This window comes from Streptopelia decaocto, assembly GCF_964273445.1.
Source record: "Streptopelia decaocto genome assembly, chromosome: Z".
In the NCBI taxonomy this organism is placed as follows: domain Eukaryota; kingdom Metazoa; phylum Chordata; class Aves; order Columbiformes; family Columbidae; genus Streptopelia; species Streptopelia decaocto.
Genome location: NC_138657.1, coordinates 58,146,403 through 58,164,072, shown reverse-complemented (window position 1 = coordinate 58,164,072; position 17,670 = coordinate 58,146,403). Strand labels below are relative to the sequence as shown.

The window sequence follows — 17,670 nt, the reverse complement described above, 5'->3', positions numbered from 1 at the left end:
GTCAATGCGCCACACCTCGTGCCCACAAAAACCTTTCTGATTCTGCTCTTCAGACAAACAGCAGTTCAGACAGGAGCAGGCGCAGACTGGATTTACTCCTCTATACTGGGATTTTACATCTCTCACAACATTTAGTTTACATCTGAATAGTCTGGTACTTTTCTCAAACAACTTACCTTTCTATAAAGGACAACCACTGCACAAAGATTTGGGTATTTGATTTGGATCAGTATTTTTGAAGAGCTGTCACGTCTGAAGTATTTATTAAACAATTAGGACAAAGGAATCTTACAGGTGCAGTAACAAGACTTCAAGATCATATTTACTGAGAACTGATGGTGTATTATTATCTGTGTTATTGGAAGCAGTTGGACTTGACAAATAATGTTTCAGCTAAGGATGGTTTTGCTAACAAAGCATGTCAAACACAGAAGGGACTGTGATGGAAGTTTCTTGCATATTATCAACAGCAATGCAAGTGGGTGGCAATTTAAAAGCTGTTTCTCAACTGCAGCATGTACACTCCTGTATGTACAAGCACGCATCAAGGGGCAAACATACTCCCCACAGTTGAGGAAATTAAGCTGCATTGTCTCAGGTCCCTGAGAAACAGATTTAAGAGTGCATATAGTTTGTTACTGTGTCACATCCATGTGGAAAAGCATCTTAAAACACAATAATCCAATCAGCTGGTGATTGTCTGCCATTTCCAACATTAAAGTGGCCTATTTGTTACTATTTTTAATTTTTAAAATGTAATTATAGTTCTCTCTAAGAAGTTTTCAAGGCTTTGCTTAAGCCTTGTATACATAGACTATTCTTCGGACATACCTTACACAGAACTTTGAAAACCAGCATTTTATTTCTTCAGCATTTGTCAAATAAATAGTGCTGTGGTATATCAGCATTCTTCCTGCAAGACTGATATGCTACATAATTCATTCATAACTCCAGTACTCCAGAGTATGAACTAAAGTTACCTTTTATCTGTGCCTATATGAAAAAACTTTTAATGCACTATATAAAGAAGGATTCACTCTTTCCATATAGTTATATAAAGGTATATTTAAATGAGTTCCAGTATGATTACATCTATAATTTTGATGCATTTTCCCTAGTTACCATCTTTAAGCTTCAGAGGAAGTTTCATTGCATACAAAAATGCATAAAAGTACAGTGGCTTATAAGGAAATAATTACCTGAATTTATGGATATAATTTGATACAGAAACAAAATATTTGGAATCTCCAGTAACTTAATATTGACACTTAATTTTTGTTCAATAAACTAATTTTATTTTCTACCACTATTTTAATGTTTGATGACCTGTATCAAAAAATCATGATGACTACACTATTAAAAAGGATTGAAGCATACTATCACCTAATCACACACGTTTTCACCTCATACTATTAACTCTGGAGATGTTTCATCCTTTTTGCACAGGATTGCAGTATAGTCTAACTGACAACATAATGTTTTGTGATTTCTGAAGATAAATATTAAATAGAAGGAAAGATATTACAAAAAGAAGTAAGTTTTAATAGGAAAAAGGAGAAGGTTAAAAAATAGGAAAAAAGTTAGCAAAGTTACCAAATTGATAAATTTGCAATTTATTCTGGAAGGACAAAACATTTTATCCAAAAATGTACTCAATTTGTCTACACGTACCAAACTGATGTGGTTTTAGTCCTGTTTCTATTCAGATACAATCACTATTATCAATTATAAATCCAGTAATGGAAGCTTTCCATTATTTTGCTGTGAGAGTACCTCCCTTACAAGAACTGTCACAAAATGCCACCCTTGATGCAACACTGAGCACCGTGCAAGATCTTTTTCATAGTCTTACACTTGACTCATTAGGCTGTAATAGGTACCATAATGTACTTCCACTCACTATCCCTATGGGAACAACAAAGGCCAAGAACTTCACACAGTTCTGCCCAATTTCAGAAACAGCACTGTGTAAAGATGAAGAAGTTAGTTAAAAAGAAACTAAAAGAAGGTTCTTGTGGGCTGGCTGGAAATTACTGGAGAGCAGTGTTAAGTGATACATCTAGACAAATACATAAAATAATGTATCTGTTACCTCTTAGGAGTTAGGTCTTACAGTTACAATTAAAAAAAAAAAGTAAACTTGATGGTTGGAAATGATTAAAAAAGCAAATTAATGTTAGGAGTTATTAGGAAAGTAACTGTTTTTACTATTATAACATCAGTATGCTGGCTGCAGATCTGGTGCTCTCATCTCAAAAACGCTACAGTAGACTCAAAGAAAAAAACTTTGAGAATGGCAAGAACGATGATCACGGGGGTGGGCTGGCTTCAATGCAAGAAATCATTAAGTAGAATAGGTCTCTTTACCTTCAAAACAATACAGCTTAAGGATGTTATCATAGAAGTCTACTAAATCATAACCGGCATGTGAAGGGTGGGTAAAAATTGACTATAACTTCCGCTACAAGAATTAACGGTCATCAAAACAAAACAAAACAAAAAGATTCAATCCCAAAGGAGGTGGTTTCTCATGCAGCAGAGTACAGGTCTGGTCCTTGTGAAAGGAGGGTAGGGTTGCAGAGAGCAAATGTGGATTCAAGTAATTGGAAGTGGTATGTATTAAGGATTACCCAGTAGAAAAAAACACATTAGTCTCAGAGAAGCCCTTGAATTGAAAATATTGGGAGTCTAGGAGAGTCATTAAGGGAAATGCCACACTTGCCTTGCTCTTGTTCATGGGCATCCACCTACAGGCACCGCTGGGGAGGCGGGAGGCTTAGACAGGCACCAGAGCTGAGCCACTTGGACATTTCTTACACTCTCTTCTTAGATTGAAATGATTATGTATATGTCTTTAAACTTTTGTAATTCAAGTGTCCTTTTAGAATAGATTTATTTTAGCTGTGGGTTGTTGTATGGTTTTGGGATTTTTGGGTGTTGTGATTTTGTTTGTTTGTTTGCTTTTGTGTGTGTGTGTGTTTGGTTTAGTTTTTCTTGTTGTCTGTACTATCTCCACTTCAGGTAATGACAGTTACACAAACCGCTTTTGGGACTATGGCCTTCTGGCGCCAAATGATATTCAAGTATGTAGGTGGCAAGAACTCTCAGTAAAAAAATTTGAACTTTAGAGATGTCTACAAGTATCTCTGCTGAAGAACCAGAGATGATATTTATATAAGGGAAATATGCTAATTTCTACCAGTTGCTAATTACTATCTCAAGACATGAGGGAGGGAGATAGTTAATTGCAAATTCTATTAAAGACAGAACTTACTTCACATGTCAGCTGCTGCTTGAAGATGAAGCCTTTTTTTCTAGGCTAGTCAGCTAGGTCTTCTTCACAGCAAGAGAGTGTCTGTGGGGGGTGGGATGTGCAGAGGGAGCCTGGTGATTAGCTCAGACTTGCTGCAGAACTTGTATGGAGCTACAGATACGTTTGATGATTCCAACCCTGCATGGCCTGGAATAAGTGATTTAAAATCTGCCATGTCTACTGAAATTGTAACTGCCAGGAGTTTCCTGACTATCTGATTCTCAAGAAAGCTGGACAGTTATTATCAGATAAGTGTAACTGTGAAAAATGGGATATGCTTTTCAGTAAGAGTGAAATTTCTGAATTTAATGAAAAGAAACCTTTAATTCTTTACTTTCACCAGACAGCACTTTTCCTCACAAGCAGGTAGCAGCACACCGCATATGGCAACACATGCTTAATTCAGTTTGAGCGTGTAGAGCTGAGAATAACTAATTAACTATATTACCATGGGACTAATATACCCAAATTGTGCAACTAACTTAAGCAGGGAGAAGATCAAGTTTTTAAGTCCCATTTTCTAATCAGTGTCTGCCTTAGTTTTCAGTCATTGAAGGGAATCCCTTCATTAATACAAGATTATCCTTGAGTGACACAGGTCAGCTATCAGTTGTTTTACTCAGCTATGGATCACCTAGAGAGAGCCTTGTAAAATTTTAAAATGCTCAATGTCCTTTTTCTCTTTTTTTATGAAGCTCTAGTTAATTCCACACAACCAACATGACTCTACTTCTGTTACCCAACAAACTTGCCACTTACACATATACATCAAACCTTTTCTTAGCTTTTCATTGTTTTAATCAACCAAAATGTTCCATACATGATTTTCAGAAGCTCTGTAAAGTGAACACTTATCCTCTTTTACCAAAAAAGTCTTACCTCCACTATAAACATATTCAGATTTATTAGTAGCATTTCTCATTCAACAATTAATTTTACACCAGGTTTTTGCTGATAATTCTATGTCCTTCAACTATTTTTAAAGGTTGAATGATCATATTTGTATCATAAATACTTAGTTATCTGCTAAGAAAGCATGAGTCAAAATTTTAAACCATAGAGAAAAAAAAAGGTCCTCAAGAGAACTTAGCTGTGGAAAATTTCAGCCCATAGAGTAAATTTGAATGGCTGAGAACAAGAGGAACTGAAAATAACTTTTTTATAACATTTGATTATATTCATGCTATAATTATGCAGTAGTTTCTGTGGTTTCTTTTATTCTGTTTGCTGTAAGTGAGGAAATAATGGTTTCAGTTTAATGTCTTCATCATAAGCTGCTTTCATCAGGCTAAGCATGCCCTGTGGAGACTCTCAATGTTTATTTCTTACCCTATGCTAAACTCAAGGTATAACAAAATGCAGGATTAATGAAAAACTTAAGAAATGCAGTAAATACTTATTCTTGAATGATGTAACTAGGATATCTGTGGTATCACCTGGTTGTTATAGCCTTCTGCAGTTATTGAGACATAAGATGGTATATCTCATCCAATATAAGAACATATGTTCTGCCTTTAAGGGTCCAATTTATTATCTGTTGGTAACACCAAAAAGCCCTTACCTGCACTACCAAGCTGTGCATACTGAAATAGTACCTAAAACATAATCTGAAACTGCTAAACTAAGCAAACACCCAAGAGGTGTTCCCAGGGCACAGGGCAGGAGCTGCCATCAGAATCTGGACAGATTCATTGGAAACCTGTTCTGGCATTGGCACTGTACAGCTATTACTTTTTTTTTTTTGACTCCTCTTACCTTTTTCTGGAACAAACTCTATGTTGTCATCAGGGCACTGTGCAACCTGATTGTAGTGTCTGAGGAACACACCCTACTGAGTAAATAAATATTTTTCATGTAACATGGAGAACAAAGGAAACATGCTAACTACTACATGATCACAGCAAAACCAGAAGCCATTCCTTCAGAGAAATTCTATTTTTACTCCATGTTTTAGTGGCTCATTAATTTTTTAGATTTTCCATGTTTGATCTCTCTCCAGAAGTGCTTTTTTGTTTTTTTGGTTTTTTGTTTTTTTTATGCTTGACCAAATTTGCTGTGCTGCTCTTAAGCAACGAAAAAAAGGAAAGGAAGGTGACAGTACAATAGGGAAGTGAAGGAGGAAACAAGGAGAGAGGGAGAAGGAAAGGAAGAAAAGACAGGTATTTCTTGTAACTGTTTTAAATATGGAACTTGATTGATTTTGGCAATGGATTGTATTACATGTTTTCCCTCCACAACAAAGAGCAATATTCAGTGGTACAAACAATCCATCACAGACTCGTGTTCTTATGACACAAAACTTGTGAAAAAATAAACGACCTTCACATATCTTTCCAAAAGTACAGATGACATCTGGTGCTCTGCTGGGTGTTATTGTATTCATTATATATATAATATTTGTATATACATGCACACACACCCATTCAGCACCACTCCTCCCATGGCTGAAGATACTAACAGACATTACTGAAAATGACATAGGTTTCATTACGTATCAGACTGTTCCTCCCTTATTATCCCCTTCTATTGTTTCTTTTCTCCTTTCCCTGTTTATGCTTTCTTCTTTCCCAGTTCTTCAACTTCATTCTTCTCCTTTGGATTTTTTCTTCTTTCAGTAGAGGATATTAGCAAAATGATAGCACAAACACCCCTGAGTAGGTCAGGCATGAGCATCACCCAGCAGAAGACAGTCAGATTTGCATTCTCATTAAGCAGTTACCTCTGTTATAGCAAGAAGAATGCTGCCTTCCTCCCACACAAACACCTTGCCAAAGAAAATTCCAACTGCTGCCACTTATAACACAATATAAAAAACCATCAATAAAATAAAAAACCCACACAAAACCAAAAACAAACCCCCAAAACAACCACCAAAAAACCCACAAACAACAAAAAACCTGGAAATTGTTTTAACCAAATTAATTTTTTAATGATTTATATATCTTATGCCAGCTTACCCATCTCAAGTCTTAACTTCCCCATCTCACCGTCTTAACCAAGGATGCTACTCCGCAGAATGAAACAAAGCAGCTCTCCCTTCGCTAGTTTCATCTGAACAGATGCATGGCTAGCAAGCAGGGAGGGCAGAAAAAACCCCTCACTGAGTACCATTCTAGTCCAGACAGTCCCTCAACAATTAAGGATGAGATTTTACTCTTTGATATGTTTGTGTTGCAGTGACTCTGGCAGATTGGTTCAGAATAGAGTGTAAGTCTGTTTATTTCTTTGTGTCAACCTAATATAAAATTCATTCTCCTGGTCATTCATTGACTAGGTCAAATGAGATTAAATGCTACAGAATGGAATTACAAAGAGCGTTTCAACACAGAAACAGCGAAGACATGGAAGTTTTCCGTACCATGAAGAACCACCCAAATGCTTTAATCTTACCTCCCTGAGGGGATCATTGAGCTCATTGAGAATGTTTTCTTCATCAAAGATCTTGCCTTGGTAGCGGTGCTCATAGTAATCATGGATCTTCTGGCGCATTTCAGCAGGTAACTTGTGGAATGACATGTACTGTTCCACTTGTTTGTACTGTCAGGGCAACAAAAGGAAGACTCAGTTAAAAAAAAAGAAAAAAGAAAAACAACAAAAAACAACACAGCCTTTTTTACTGTCTAAAAGCGTCTTCAAAATGAAAATTCATTTATGTACCCACTTAAGATTGATATATTTTATAAAGATAACATTTTATTCATATATTGGAGAACTCTCACACAAATATTAGTTAATTTGGTATTACTCACGTAACAGCACAACAACTACAACTTACGGAAACTGCCTTTAGTGGCAAAGCTGATATCCACATTAACATACAAGTTTTAGAAGCCAAACCTCACACTTGTCACATGTTCCCTAAAATCCCAGCTCTACAATTTTTAGCCCATTCCACGTGGCAGATAGGGAAGCTGAACAAAGTGTGTATCCACACGTCCAGTGCTGCATTCAGAGGGAGATTAACATGTGAAATTTCAGGAATTGTCTGCGCGGTATTAGTATGCAACATATTAATGTTACATATGCTTATAAGATGACCCCTGTCTTGGTCTCAGCTGAATGAGGCACTGAGGCAGAGGACAAAACCCCTTCCAGGCTTACAGGTAAGTTAAAACTTGACAGAAACTTGGTTTATTTATGTAAAGAGACTTCCTTTTTTTTTTTTTTTCTCATTTTTTTTTCCTGCATATTTAGGCAATTTTATCTGTGTTCAAGGAAAAACATAATGAAGTCTTAATTAGGACCAGCATCTCTGCAGTGCAATTGAATGAATTTATAATGTACATGCACTCCTTATGAAATGCAGCACATATCCTTTAACTTTGAATATATATACATTGCATAAATATGTATGTAAAAACATATATGTATAATTGGACGCTGCTCCATCCTCTCAAATTGAAATTAGTTTTTGCTTTACAAAGCGGCTAAATCTTAGATGGAGCCACATGTATGACATGCATTCCCTAAATAAGAAGAAAGCAATTTGGCATGGGACTATTTAACAAAGTATGATGAATATATAAGCCTGATTCAACCTTTGCACAGCTATTTTGCACCTCTGAAGCAACAATTCTTCACCCCCATCATTTAGAAGCAAGATTTAAATTTGCATGCTCATATTGGTTTCTATTCTGATTTGGAAAAGTTTATTCGTATATTGTGGGTATGAATCAGAGTTCTGGGCCAACTGCAGACATGCTCTGGCATAAACAAGGTATTGGCTCTATTATAAGATTGCCCCACTAATCAGTTGCAGCTAATCTAGACACTGATTCACCTGGAAGGAAGGGGTATGAGATTGCCCAGTGCTCTCTATATTAATATCTCTCCAAGGTGCTCAGACAGTCCCCGCTGCTGTGCAGTGCACCGCGCAATGTCTTTGCGCCTGTGTCCAGCCCACCATGGCTGTGGCCTCACGTATGGACATGTCACACAGGCCACACGTCTCAGCACACGCGGGCAGGGAAAGGACTTCACTGTGCTCCTCAGCACAGCGGCTGCACCCCTCTACACAATCTCATTCACATACTAACATGCTTGAGTGACACTAATAGAAGTAATCCTTGCCAGTAAAAAATATACATTCATGGAGATGTATAACACAAGCGAGCTGCAAAGGACTTTAATACCAGAATGACCTTGAAGAAGAGAACATTCATGCTAAAAGCAATTTGCTTTGCCAGCCATTTACATTGCACTCTTTCATTAGTGCTGTTATTTGAACAGGTGCTTTCTCCCACACAAGCGAGTTATTTTCTCTACCAGAGTTTACGCTTACACATGAGAATTTTAGAGAAAGAAAAATTATAAAACTGCGTAGCTCTGTGTACGTAGAGCTTATCTCTGGTGTGTCTCAGAATGTTTCCAAGTAACACACAGAAAAATAGGGACAGCTGCATATAAGTAATATTATCTTGAAAAAATGTACAACAAGGAATTGAAGTCTTCCACAATTCCCAGAAATATTTAGCCATCCAAAATACTACCAAGGTCTTTTTCTATGCCAAAATATCGGGCTATCATTATCACCCTGTAATAAATCTTTTCCTGATCTTTCTCAGTGTGATTTTCATATTCTGTATCATTCATGCTACTATTACTCCCTTCCTTGACATTCTGTTATAGCATTCGTGTGAAGTCTTCCCTCAAAACTTTTAACTTATTATTTTCTTCAGTGACTGATATCTTTCACTAACTCAGTCCAAGTAAAAATTCATTTTTATTTCTCAGATAAGCAAGTTCATTTTTTTCAGCCTTGCTATATGTTATTAGCAATATTGAGCATCTCCCAGATGAGTCATCACTTTGGTGTGTCACATGCCAGTGGCAATAAACTGTGCTAAAATGAAGACAAAAAGAGACCAAGATTGATAAGGTCTTGTTCATTTTTTTTTTTTTTATATATAATAAACCAGTAATTTTGTCAAGTTAATTTAAAAGAATGTTTTATCTATGAGTACCACAGATATCAATAATGGTTAGAAATGGAGGCATTTTTTTACTTTTAAATAATTCTACTGATTTCTTGGTAGTTTTTTGTTTGTTTTGGTTGTGGTTTCTTTAGTTTGATTGTTTGGGTTTTTTTGCTCTTGTAAAAATAGCAAATAATTTAAAGAGAACAGAACTACTCTCTGGGAAAAAATTACAGGTCAAAATGGTTTAAAAAGTCTCATTAGCACTGTGAATCCCTTGAATCAATACAAAAATCCACTAGCTTCTTCCCCTGATTTTCCCAAGTGTGATTTTACATATGAAGTTGATAAAATTGTCAGTGAAGTTAAATTTTGTCAAAACTTTATATTTTAGTCATATTTAAAAGAACTGTAGCTGATCCTGAGTCATCCATCAGACCTGACACTTGAACCTGCATCTTCATATACAAGTGGAATCATTTTTCTCTAATGACTTCTCATCGCACTGTATGCTGTATCTTTTTACTTCTAAAAATTTTCATTTGCCCCCCCCCCCGCCTTTTTTTTTTTTTTTCTTGTTTGTTTTGGTGTATTCAGAAAAGAGATGTCTGAATTCCACACTCACAAAAGCACTTCTGGTGCTTTTCTTCTATCTGTGTGAAATAACTGTTAGTGTCATGGCAGGTTCCCTCAAAACTGACTTTAATTACTTTTTTTTCTATTTTTTTTTTCTTTGTTTTGGTCTTTTCTTATGGCTCACAAGAAGTCACAGGCTACATTTAAAATATAAATAACTGTGTAAAAACTTGCCTTTCCATCCACACCTGGAATATTGTGTCCAGTTCTGGGCCCCTCAGTTCCAGAAGGACAGGGAACTGCTGGAGAGAGTCCAGCGCAGGGCAACGAAGATGATGAAGGGAGTGAAGCATCTCCCTTATGAGGAAAGGCTGAGGGAGCTGGGTCTCTCTAGCTTGGAGAAGAGGAGACTGAGGGGTGACCTCATGAATGTTTATAAATATGTAAAGGGTGAGTGTCACGAGGATGGAGCCAGGCTCTTCTCGGTGACAACCAATGATAAATCAAGGGGTAACGGACACAAACTGGAACACAGGAGGTGCCACATAAAATTGAGAAGAAGGGTAACAGAACACTGGAACAGGCTGCCCAGGGAGGTTGTGGAGTCTCCTTCTCTGGAGACATTCAAAACCCACCTGGACAAATGCCTGTGCAACCAGGTGCTCCTGCTCTGGCAGGGGGAGTGGACTGGATGATCTTTTGAAGTCCTTTCCAACCCCTAACATTCTGTGATTCTCTGTGATTCTTGCTAATGCCTGACACTGAGGAGAACTACGTTTTTCCAGGAAAAAACACTTTGTAAGGGACTCCATGCGTGCATGTACGAAGAGATGTCAGAGGCAACAGCAAACTACCTCCAGTTCCCGAGTTATGCGGAGAAAAATAAGAGGCATCCAGCCTGTTGAGCAGAGACTGTGCTGGATTAAGACACAGCAGGACAAAGGAAAGATAAGAAAAATGTTTTTAAATTGTTTTGTCTGATGTTACTACACTCGAGCATGAATTTATTTCCATAAAACTCTAAACATGGTCAAGATAACCTAAATATGTTTGCCTGTTATCAAATTCTTTCAGACTGCTTTAAATCACTTCTTAATGCATAATGATGTAACTGATTGCTATTACATGGAAAGACTGCGACCTTCCCCTTCCCCTTCCCCTTCCCCTTCCCCTTCCCCTTCCCCTTCCCCTCCCCCTTCCCCTTCCCCTTCCCCTTCCCCTTCCCCTCTTTCCCCTGGATCACCTGGTTTATACTCTGAATTCTGGAGATCACAAGCCTTCTGATCCTACTTGATGCAATTTTAAATGCTTTTGTAATGCATACAAATACATATTTTTTATCCCGCTGCGCTTCTATAGTATCTACACTTTTGTTTGGCCTGTAGAAAGAATATATTATTTTTGCACTTTAATTTTACTCTCTCTCAAATTAATTACATGCCTACCTTCTATATTCATAAAACTAAACAGTATTTTTGAATGCTGATGCTGTTTTCCATACCTGTTACAACTACATATTCAAGATGTTTTCAACATCTCACTGAATGGAAAAAATATTGTGTTGCTGACCACTCCAATCCTATCTCTTTTTTTTAAGATTAATATTGAATTGTTTCTCCTAAAATAAGTATATATATTAATGTGATTTATATATGTACTGCCATAATTTCTATAATTTCTATCTCAGTGTTTTACATTCATTGCCGAAATGAAAAGGCCCAAAAATGCTACACAAATAAGCAAATAAAATTGCTGAAATAGGGGCGAGCTAAGTGGATTTCAAAGTCAAGTAATATTTCACAGACTTTTACTGAAGAGCACCATCCAGTAATAACTGTTTCTTGTTCTTTCAGCCATAATCTTATTAATGGGATCCCTGTATATGGTAAAATTCTGCCACTGTGTTCCTCCAGTAACAGGAAAGTAGTATGAAAGCAATCATATGAGGTCCTTGGTAGAGTTGGTTAGGACACTGGAGTTATTCTTAAAAAAAATAGATATGGAAAAAAGGCAAAGGAGAGAAGTGAGGTCTTTTTCACTCCTGAAGGTATTATCCATGCCTAGTGTCAATATACCTTTAAGTATTTTTCTACAAGGCTTGGTCCACCTGCATATCTGGAAAACTCCTAAAAGGCCCACAACCAAAGCAGGGGAAGCATTGGCAATAGTACATGTGAAAGCAAATAAAATTTCTGTCTTATACCAGCTTTGTTTGTGAGAGCAGGATGAGGTATACACACCCTAAAGCAAATAAGTTTTGTGTAGATGACACGTTACAGTCTGCATAGCAAGTGACACATAGAAGAGATCCCAGAAACTTCTGATACACCTTAATACTTACATGATTCTCATCTTCGTAAACTTTCATCTACTAATTCAAAAAAATCAAGCGAATCAAAAGATAGCAAACCACTATCACCAAAATTGGACTTTGAACTGAAACTTTTAGAATTATAAAATTAAGACTGCTCTCTTTCTGTGTTAAACAGTCTTGAAAAATGTGAACTGACAACAAAAATTGGAAAGTTATTCATGTGATACCTTAGTTCAGCTCTCTAAAAGTCAAGTGTCAAATTTAAACCAGTTATCCTGATTCTCTCTCATGTAACCAGAGCGAGATAAGAAGGGACAATTAATCTCATTCTAAAATTCATGTCTTGCATAGATGGAAGAAACTCACCTTTGTCATCCTTATCTCTCTCTCCATTCACCCTAGGGGAGGTCTAAATGACGAGCAATGACCAATTTGCTCATCATCAACTGTAACTGTGTATTTTAAAAAATAAATTATTTGAAGTTTCTAAAATAAGAACCTTTCTATTGTAATACACATATTTATAGCATCTGATCCAACATGAAAATACCAAAGGTATCCTTTCAAGTTCAATCATTTGCTCTTATAACTGTGCTTCTAAAAGCTCAGGCTTCAAGGAATAAATTTAATAAATCTGATTATCAAAAGAAGAAAGTGAATGCTACAGGGTGGCATTGATAAATCTTTATTTATCAAATGCCAGGTGAGGATTTTATATTTGTATTCCAAATTCCTTATTAAAAAAAAATGGGTTCTCTGAGCGGGAAGGGCAATTTATGATTCTCTCTGAATTGAAGTAAGGGAAAGGTTGTTAGTATGTCAACACATCACTGAATAACAACTAACAGACTGCACTGAACTACAGAACTGTCTGATACATAAATGATTAAATTTTAGTAAAGAATTATAAAATTTAACCCCTAACTTTTTAGTAGTGACTAAAACCATGATTCAGGTGACTGTCAGTTATCTTACCTGGCAGAACATATGGCATTTCAACAACCAGCTTTTCTTAATAGGTTTTCCAGTAAGTGTTGAATAAAAAGGTAGAGCCCAAATATGTTCATGTTACTCAAACAGCATTTTCTTGGTAGAGTGTTTTTATAAACACAGAGTTTAAAATGTTATGAAACAACTTTCTAGTATGTTTTAATCCCTGTGAAAGTTCACTGGGTTTACACCTCCGGGGCTGAAATGTAATTCCTGCGCTTTCCACAAAATACAAGCAGGCATCATTGATGTCAAGATCCGTTTTCTCTCTGCTATTGTGCTGCAAGGCCTTGAAATGAGCCGAAGGAACCGAGCAGCTTTGCCTCTGGAGATGAGAGCTGTATGGACATGGACAGAACTGAACGATGATCACACATTTGCAAAGAATAACAGCTGGGGAGAGGCTTTGCCAGGTTTTATTGCCTCTTACTCAAAATTATTCAAATGCATAAGTGGACTTGGAAAGCAAACACTTAAGGAATTACACAAACTACTAAATATGCAGGAAACATATTCCTGGTTAAAAATGAAACGTATGAAAATAACTTTATGGTTCACAATTCACAGAAATAGCTGTAATGTCTACTGTCCTTAAATTCGGTATTCAACTGAGTGCTGACTTATCACTCAGATTACATTGATGAAGGAATTAAAAAAGCACAAACTGAAGCTTTATCTGACCAAAAATTCACAGGCAATTAATTTTTAAGCGGTGTATCTATATTTCATTCATTGAGATTTCATTCTGCAGCAGAAGGGCAAGTGCAAGTGCAGTGAATGAGCACTGAAAGAGTATAAAGGGGAAGTTTTTCTCCTTATGCAAAAGGTGTAACATCACTTTCTTAAAACAACCTTTCAGCAAAATATACTTTTTAAAATTAGAGGGATAATATTTGAAAAATTCTGTGCAAAGACGACATAATGAAAGTACGTAACTTTCACTTAAAGGTACTATTTTGAATTAGAACATTGTGTATTTTAAAGCACCACTTTGCTAAAACTTCATAAACGTTTTCAATTAATTCCATATATTCTATTTAAATGGCATGTACAAACTACATGTTTTGTGTCGCCCTGCAGAATAAAGAGAATGGGTAACTTCCTATGGCACATTTCCCCCTTTTTATTATATCTAGCTCCCTCTGACATGAAATAATAAATTAATTTGCTTTTTGCACTCAGTCGTTTGAGAAATTAGATAATAGGTTGTTTACAAGCTTTTAAAATGACCTCTTAACCCAGCATTCAACAGTTCCAGCTCACTAGCTGAGCTTCATGGTTGTATGTCTAAATATCACATGATATTTCTTCTGTTTGCTGAATGAATAATCTAATCTGTATAAATAAAAATAATGTCTGAAAAAAATCCCTGAGGCTTGATTCTCCCATGAAGACTTTTAATAACACGAGACAATCACAGACAGCAGAGGCTGCATTTTTTATCCCTTTCCAAGAACTTTCAGTCTAATTTCATAAGTGGGTTCTATGTTAAAATAATAATAAAAGACATTAAGTTACAGATTAATGGGAAAGGAATGAGAATAATTGTATAGCTTACATTTATTAATGGATATTTAACAGATTTTTGATTCAATTTTCTCTTGTCACATTTATTCTGAGAACCTGGTATTTTTCTCTTCTTTAACTCCATAACATGTTACCAGCTGCAAGCATCACTCCTGACACACAGTGGTATAAATGAGGGAAACCCATTATTCCTGCTCACAAAAGATGGGGACCTCTCTTTTTGGCCCAGCATTGTTTGACCAGAGGAGCCTGGGCAGGGCACACAGATACTGCAGGATGCTGTTTCGTGCATCTTTTCCATCTCAGACTGCAAACGGTGCTATTTAAGGAACCTGTCAGCTGGGTGATATAAGGTCTCCAAAGTTATTATCTCCTCTCTTGCAGTCGTTGTCAGTCCTACAATACATTCACCAACTGTTTGGTGCCTTGATTCACAGTTACAGAACCAAACAATAGCATCCTGGGTCTGCTGCTCCAGAATAGCTATGCTGATACCTCCAGACTGCAGCTTAAGCTACTGGCAGATAGAAGAGAGTGGAGAACACCATCACCCATCAGCTCTCCTCCATGGTTAAGAGAATCCTGCCTCACTAACGAGTATTCCTCATTACTGCAAGGCCCTCATGTTAAGCAAACACAGCATAGGTCTAAGCTTTTACCTACTCCCTTTGGTTGAGAACCTGAATGATTTTTGTATTTCTGCAGGACAGAAAGGAAAGAAAGGTCACAAACACCTTCCCAAGCTATAAAGAATTCTGGATAAATATTCCTAAATCATTTAAGCTCAACCTCTATTTAGTCTCACCCAGCATTTAAAAGCATTATCTTCAGCAGCTGATACTATGTATTTGCTATTTGTAGTGTTCATTTTCTTCCATATGTCAACAGTTTTTTCATCTGTATAGGAGTAGACTCATCGATTCTGCCCTATAATTAAAATAATCTCCTTATCCTTCTGCTTCATCCTCACTAGAGGGCTGCAGATGGTTTCCATGCACATGGCCAAGGGGGACTCTTGTCCTCCACTGGAAATTCAACTAGGAATCAAGAAACATTCCTGTACCCCTTGCAAGGGTTACTGTACATCTCGTGTTTGTACAGGTCATCCTTTAAAAATACTTTTCATCCTAGCTTTGACTGGGAGTATTAGGAAAACAAAGAAGAAAGGTTTTGCATGTGGAAATATCTCCATGTTTCAAATGGGCACAAGACTCAACTCCCCATCCCTTTTGTACGGGTTCCCCCAATTACACTGGAAAAAACACCTCTCATTTATGCGCAGTCCTTTGGCCCACAATGGCAGGTTATTTCATGAGCCAGCTGAACTCTTGATCTCACTGATGAGGCATCAAAGGATGATCTCTAACCGAATATTTGGTCAAACTTGATGTCAGCACTAAACATTTACTCATAGGATTATTATCTGTAATGATAACTGTATATACCAAAAATGAGTAAACACAGACGCTTCTCAAATGACTAGAGATCTGGTTCTGTTCAGAAAGGACACCAAACAGTGAATCTGCCAACCATTTGGTGATCTTATTTCAGCAGTGGCAAAATAATAAGCTCACCCATCCATCCCACAGTCACCAAATGGCTGAATTAACTATGAATTCAGCTATATTTGTACAGTCTACTTTTCTCACTGTTACTCTGTATCTTGCAGATATCTTCACAGAAAAAAACAACAATAAAACCACCTCCAAACAAACAAAAACCCCAAACAAACCCCAAAACCCCAACAAAACCATTTTATAATTAACCATAGATCAAAATAAAAAGTTTCCTGCTTAATGGTGGAATAGGTTCACTTCTATGTTCTTTATCATGAGATGAAACCAAAGTGATTTGTTTAGCCTAAAAGCTATCATCTGTTCACTATCTATTTTTCACTAATTACCCCCCAAAGAGTACTGTTGCTTGCAAGAATGCTTTAAGCTGTCATTTTACTCAGACGCAGTAATTAAACATTTCCTTTCAATTGCCTCAAAATACACAATCTCTTACTATTGTTCTTTTCAATTCGTGTAATTGAGAAATTAATTAAGTTATAGGGAATTTTCTGAATAGGATTTGTTTCCTTAGTCTGTTCTTTATCTTGTGCAAATTTGCTTTTTACTGTTTTAAAGAGGGGAGGGGACAGAAGGAGCATGAAAACTAAACTGTCATTGCCTCTGTGAAGAGAGGAACTAATTTAATGAAACAACGATCAAAGCCCCGAGGCAAGAAAAGAAAAGCATCTCTTCTCCATGCTACTATAGGTGAAAATGCATCAAGTCCAAGGCAGGACGATTTTATTTTTTAATGAGAAAAATACTGTACAGATGACAGCTTATTTAAAAATATCAGATATGCTGTAATGGTCTCCTTAAAAGTGCCAGTTTGAAAGTGAAATTTAATACCTATTTAATACCATCTTGTACAATTTTCCTTTATCTTTTGAATGCTTTGGATTTTTTTTTTTTCTTTTTAATTTGCCTGTGCTGGTAAAAATATATATATATACATTTTAAAACGTGCCCTGAGTGAAGGGAGAGGAGGCAGGAGGAGTTATTCCCCACATTCTCTCTGGGTGAAGTAGGGGATGAGGAAGACCAGCTCCTCTGCTCGGTCACCCCTTTAGCTCCATTCTGGCACAAGCAGCAGTTCCTGAAGCTCAAGGACGTGTGATGGGACATTTGTCCCTGGGCAACAAATGCACGCAACACAGGATCATTGCACTACGCTGAGTTCGGCCTGTGCTACCACGCCTTTAGCTAAATGGGCACGCTTCATTGTTAGCAATTCGCCCACAAGAAATCCAGTTATTTCAAGAAACAATTTGAAGCAGTAATTTAGAAGAGGAATACAGAAAAAAAAGGTATAATTGGGTTGAAATTATGTAACTTTATATCTATTGTTTAATGGTTGTAATGAAAAGAAGAAAAAAAAAACTTTTATTTGCACCATAATTGTTACATCTGCTTGGTGTTGTGCCAACAGCTAATGCTACTAGAAGCACCAGCACAAGCAAGACAGAAACACTGGCATGA

The 17,670-nt window shown here is 36.8% G+C and overlaps 1 protein-coding gene across 1 annotated transcript in view; it reads right to left on the bottom strand.

Annotated features, from left to right (window-relative positions):
- HCN1 (hyperpolarization activated cyclic nucleotide gated potassium channel 1) overlaps positions 1 to 17,670 on the bottom strand; it is a gene marked incomplete at both ends in the record, with an annotated part of 194,651 nt that overhangs the window by 35,982 nt on the left and 140,999 nt on the right. The window contains one exon of the mRNA XM_082074987.1: positions 6,704 to 6,850. Within this exon, the coding sequence (XP_081931113.1) occupies positions 6,704 to 6,850 (147 nt within the window). The remainder of the gene's footprint in view (positions 1 to 6,703; positions 6,851 to 17,670) is intronic.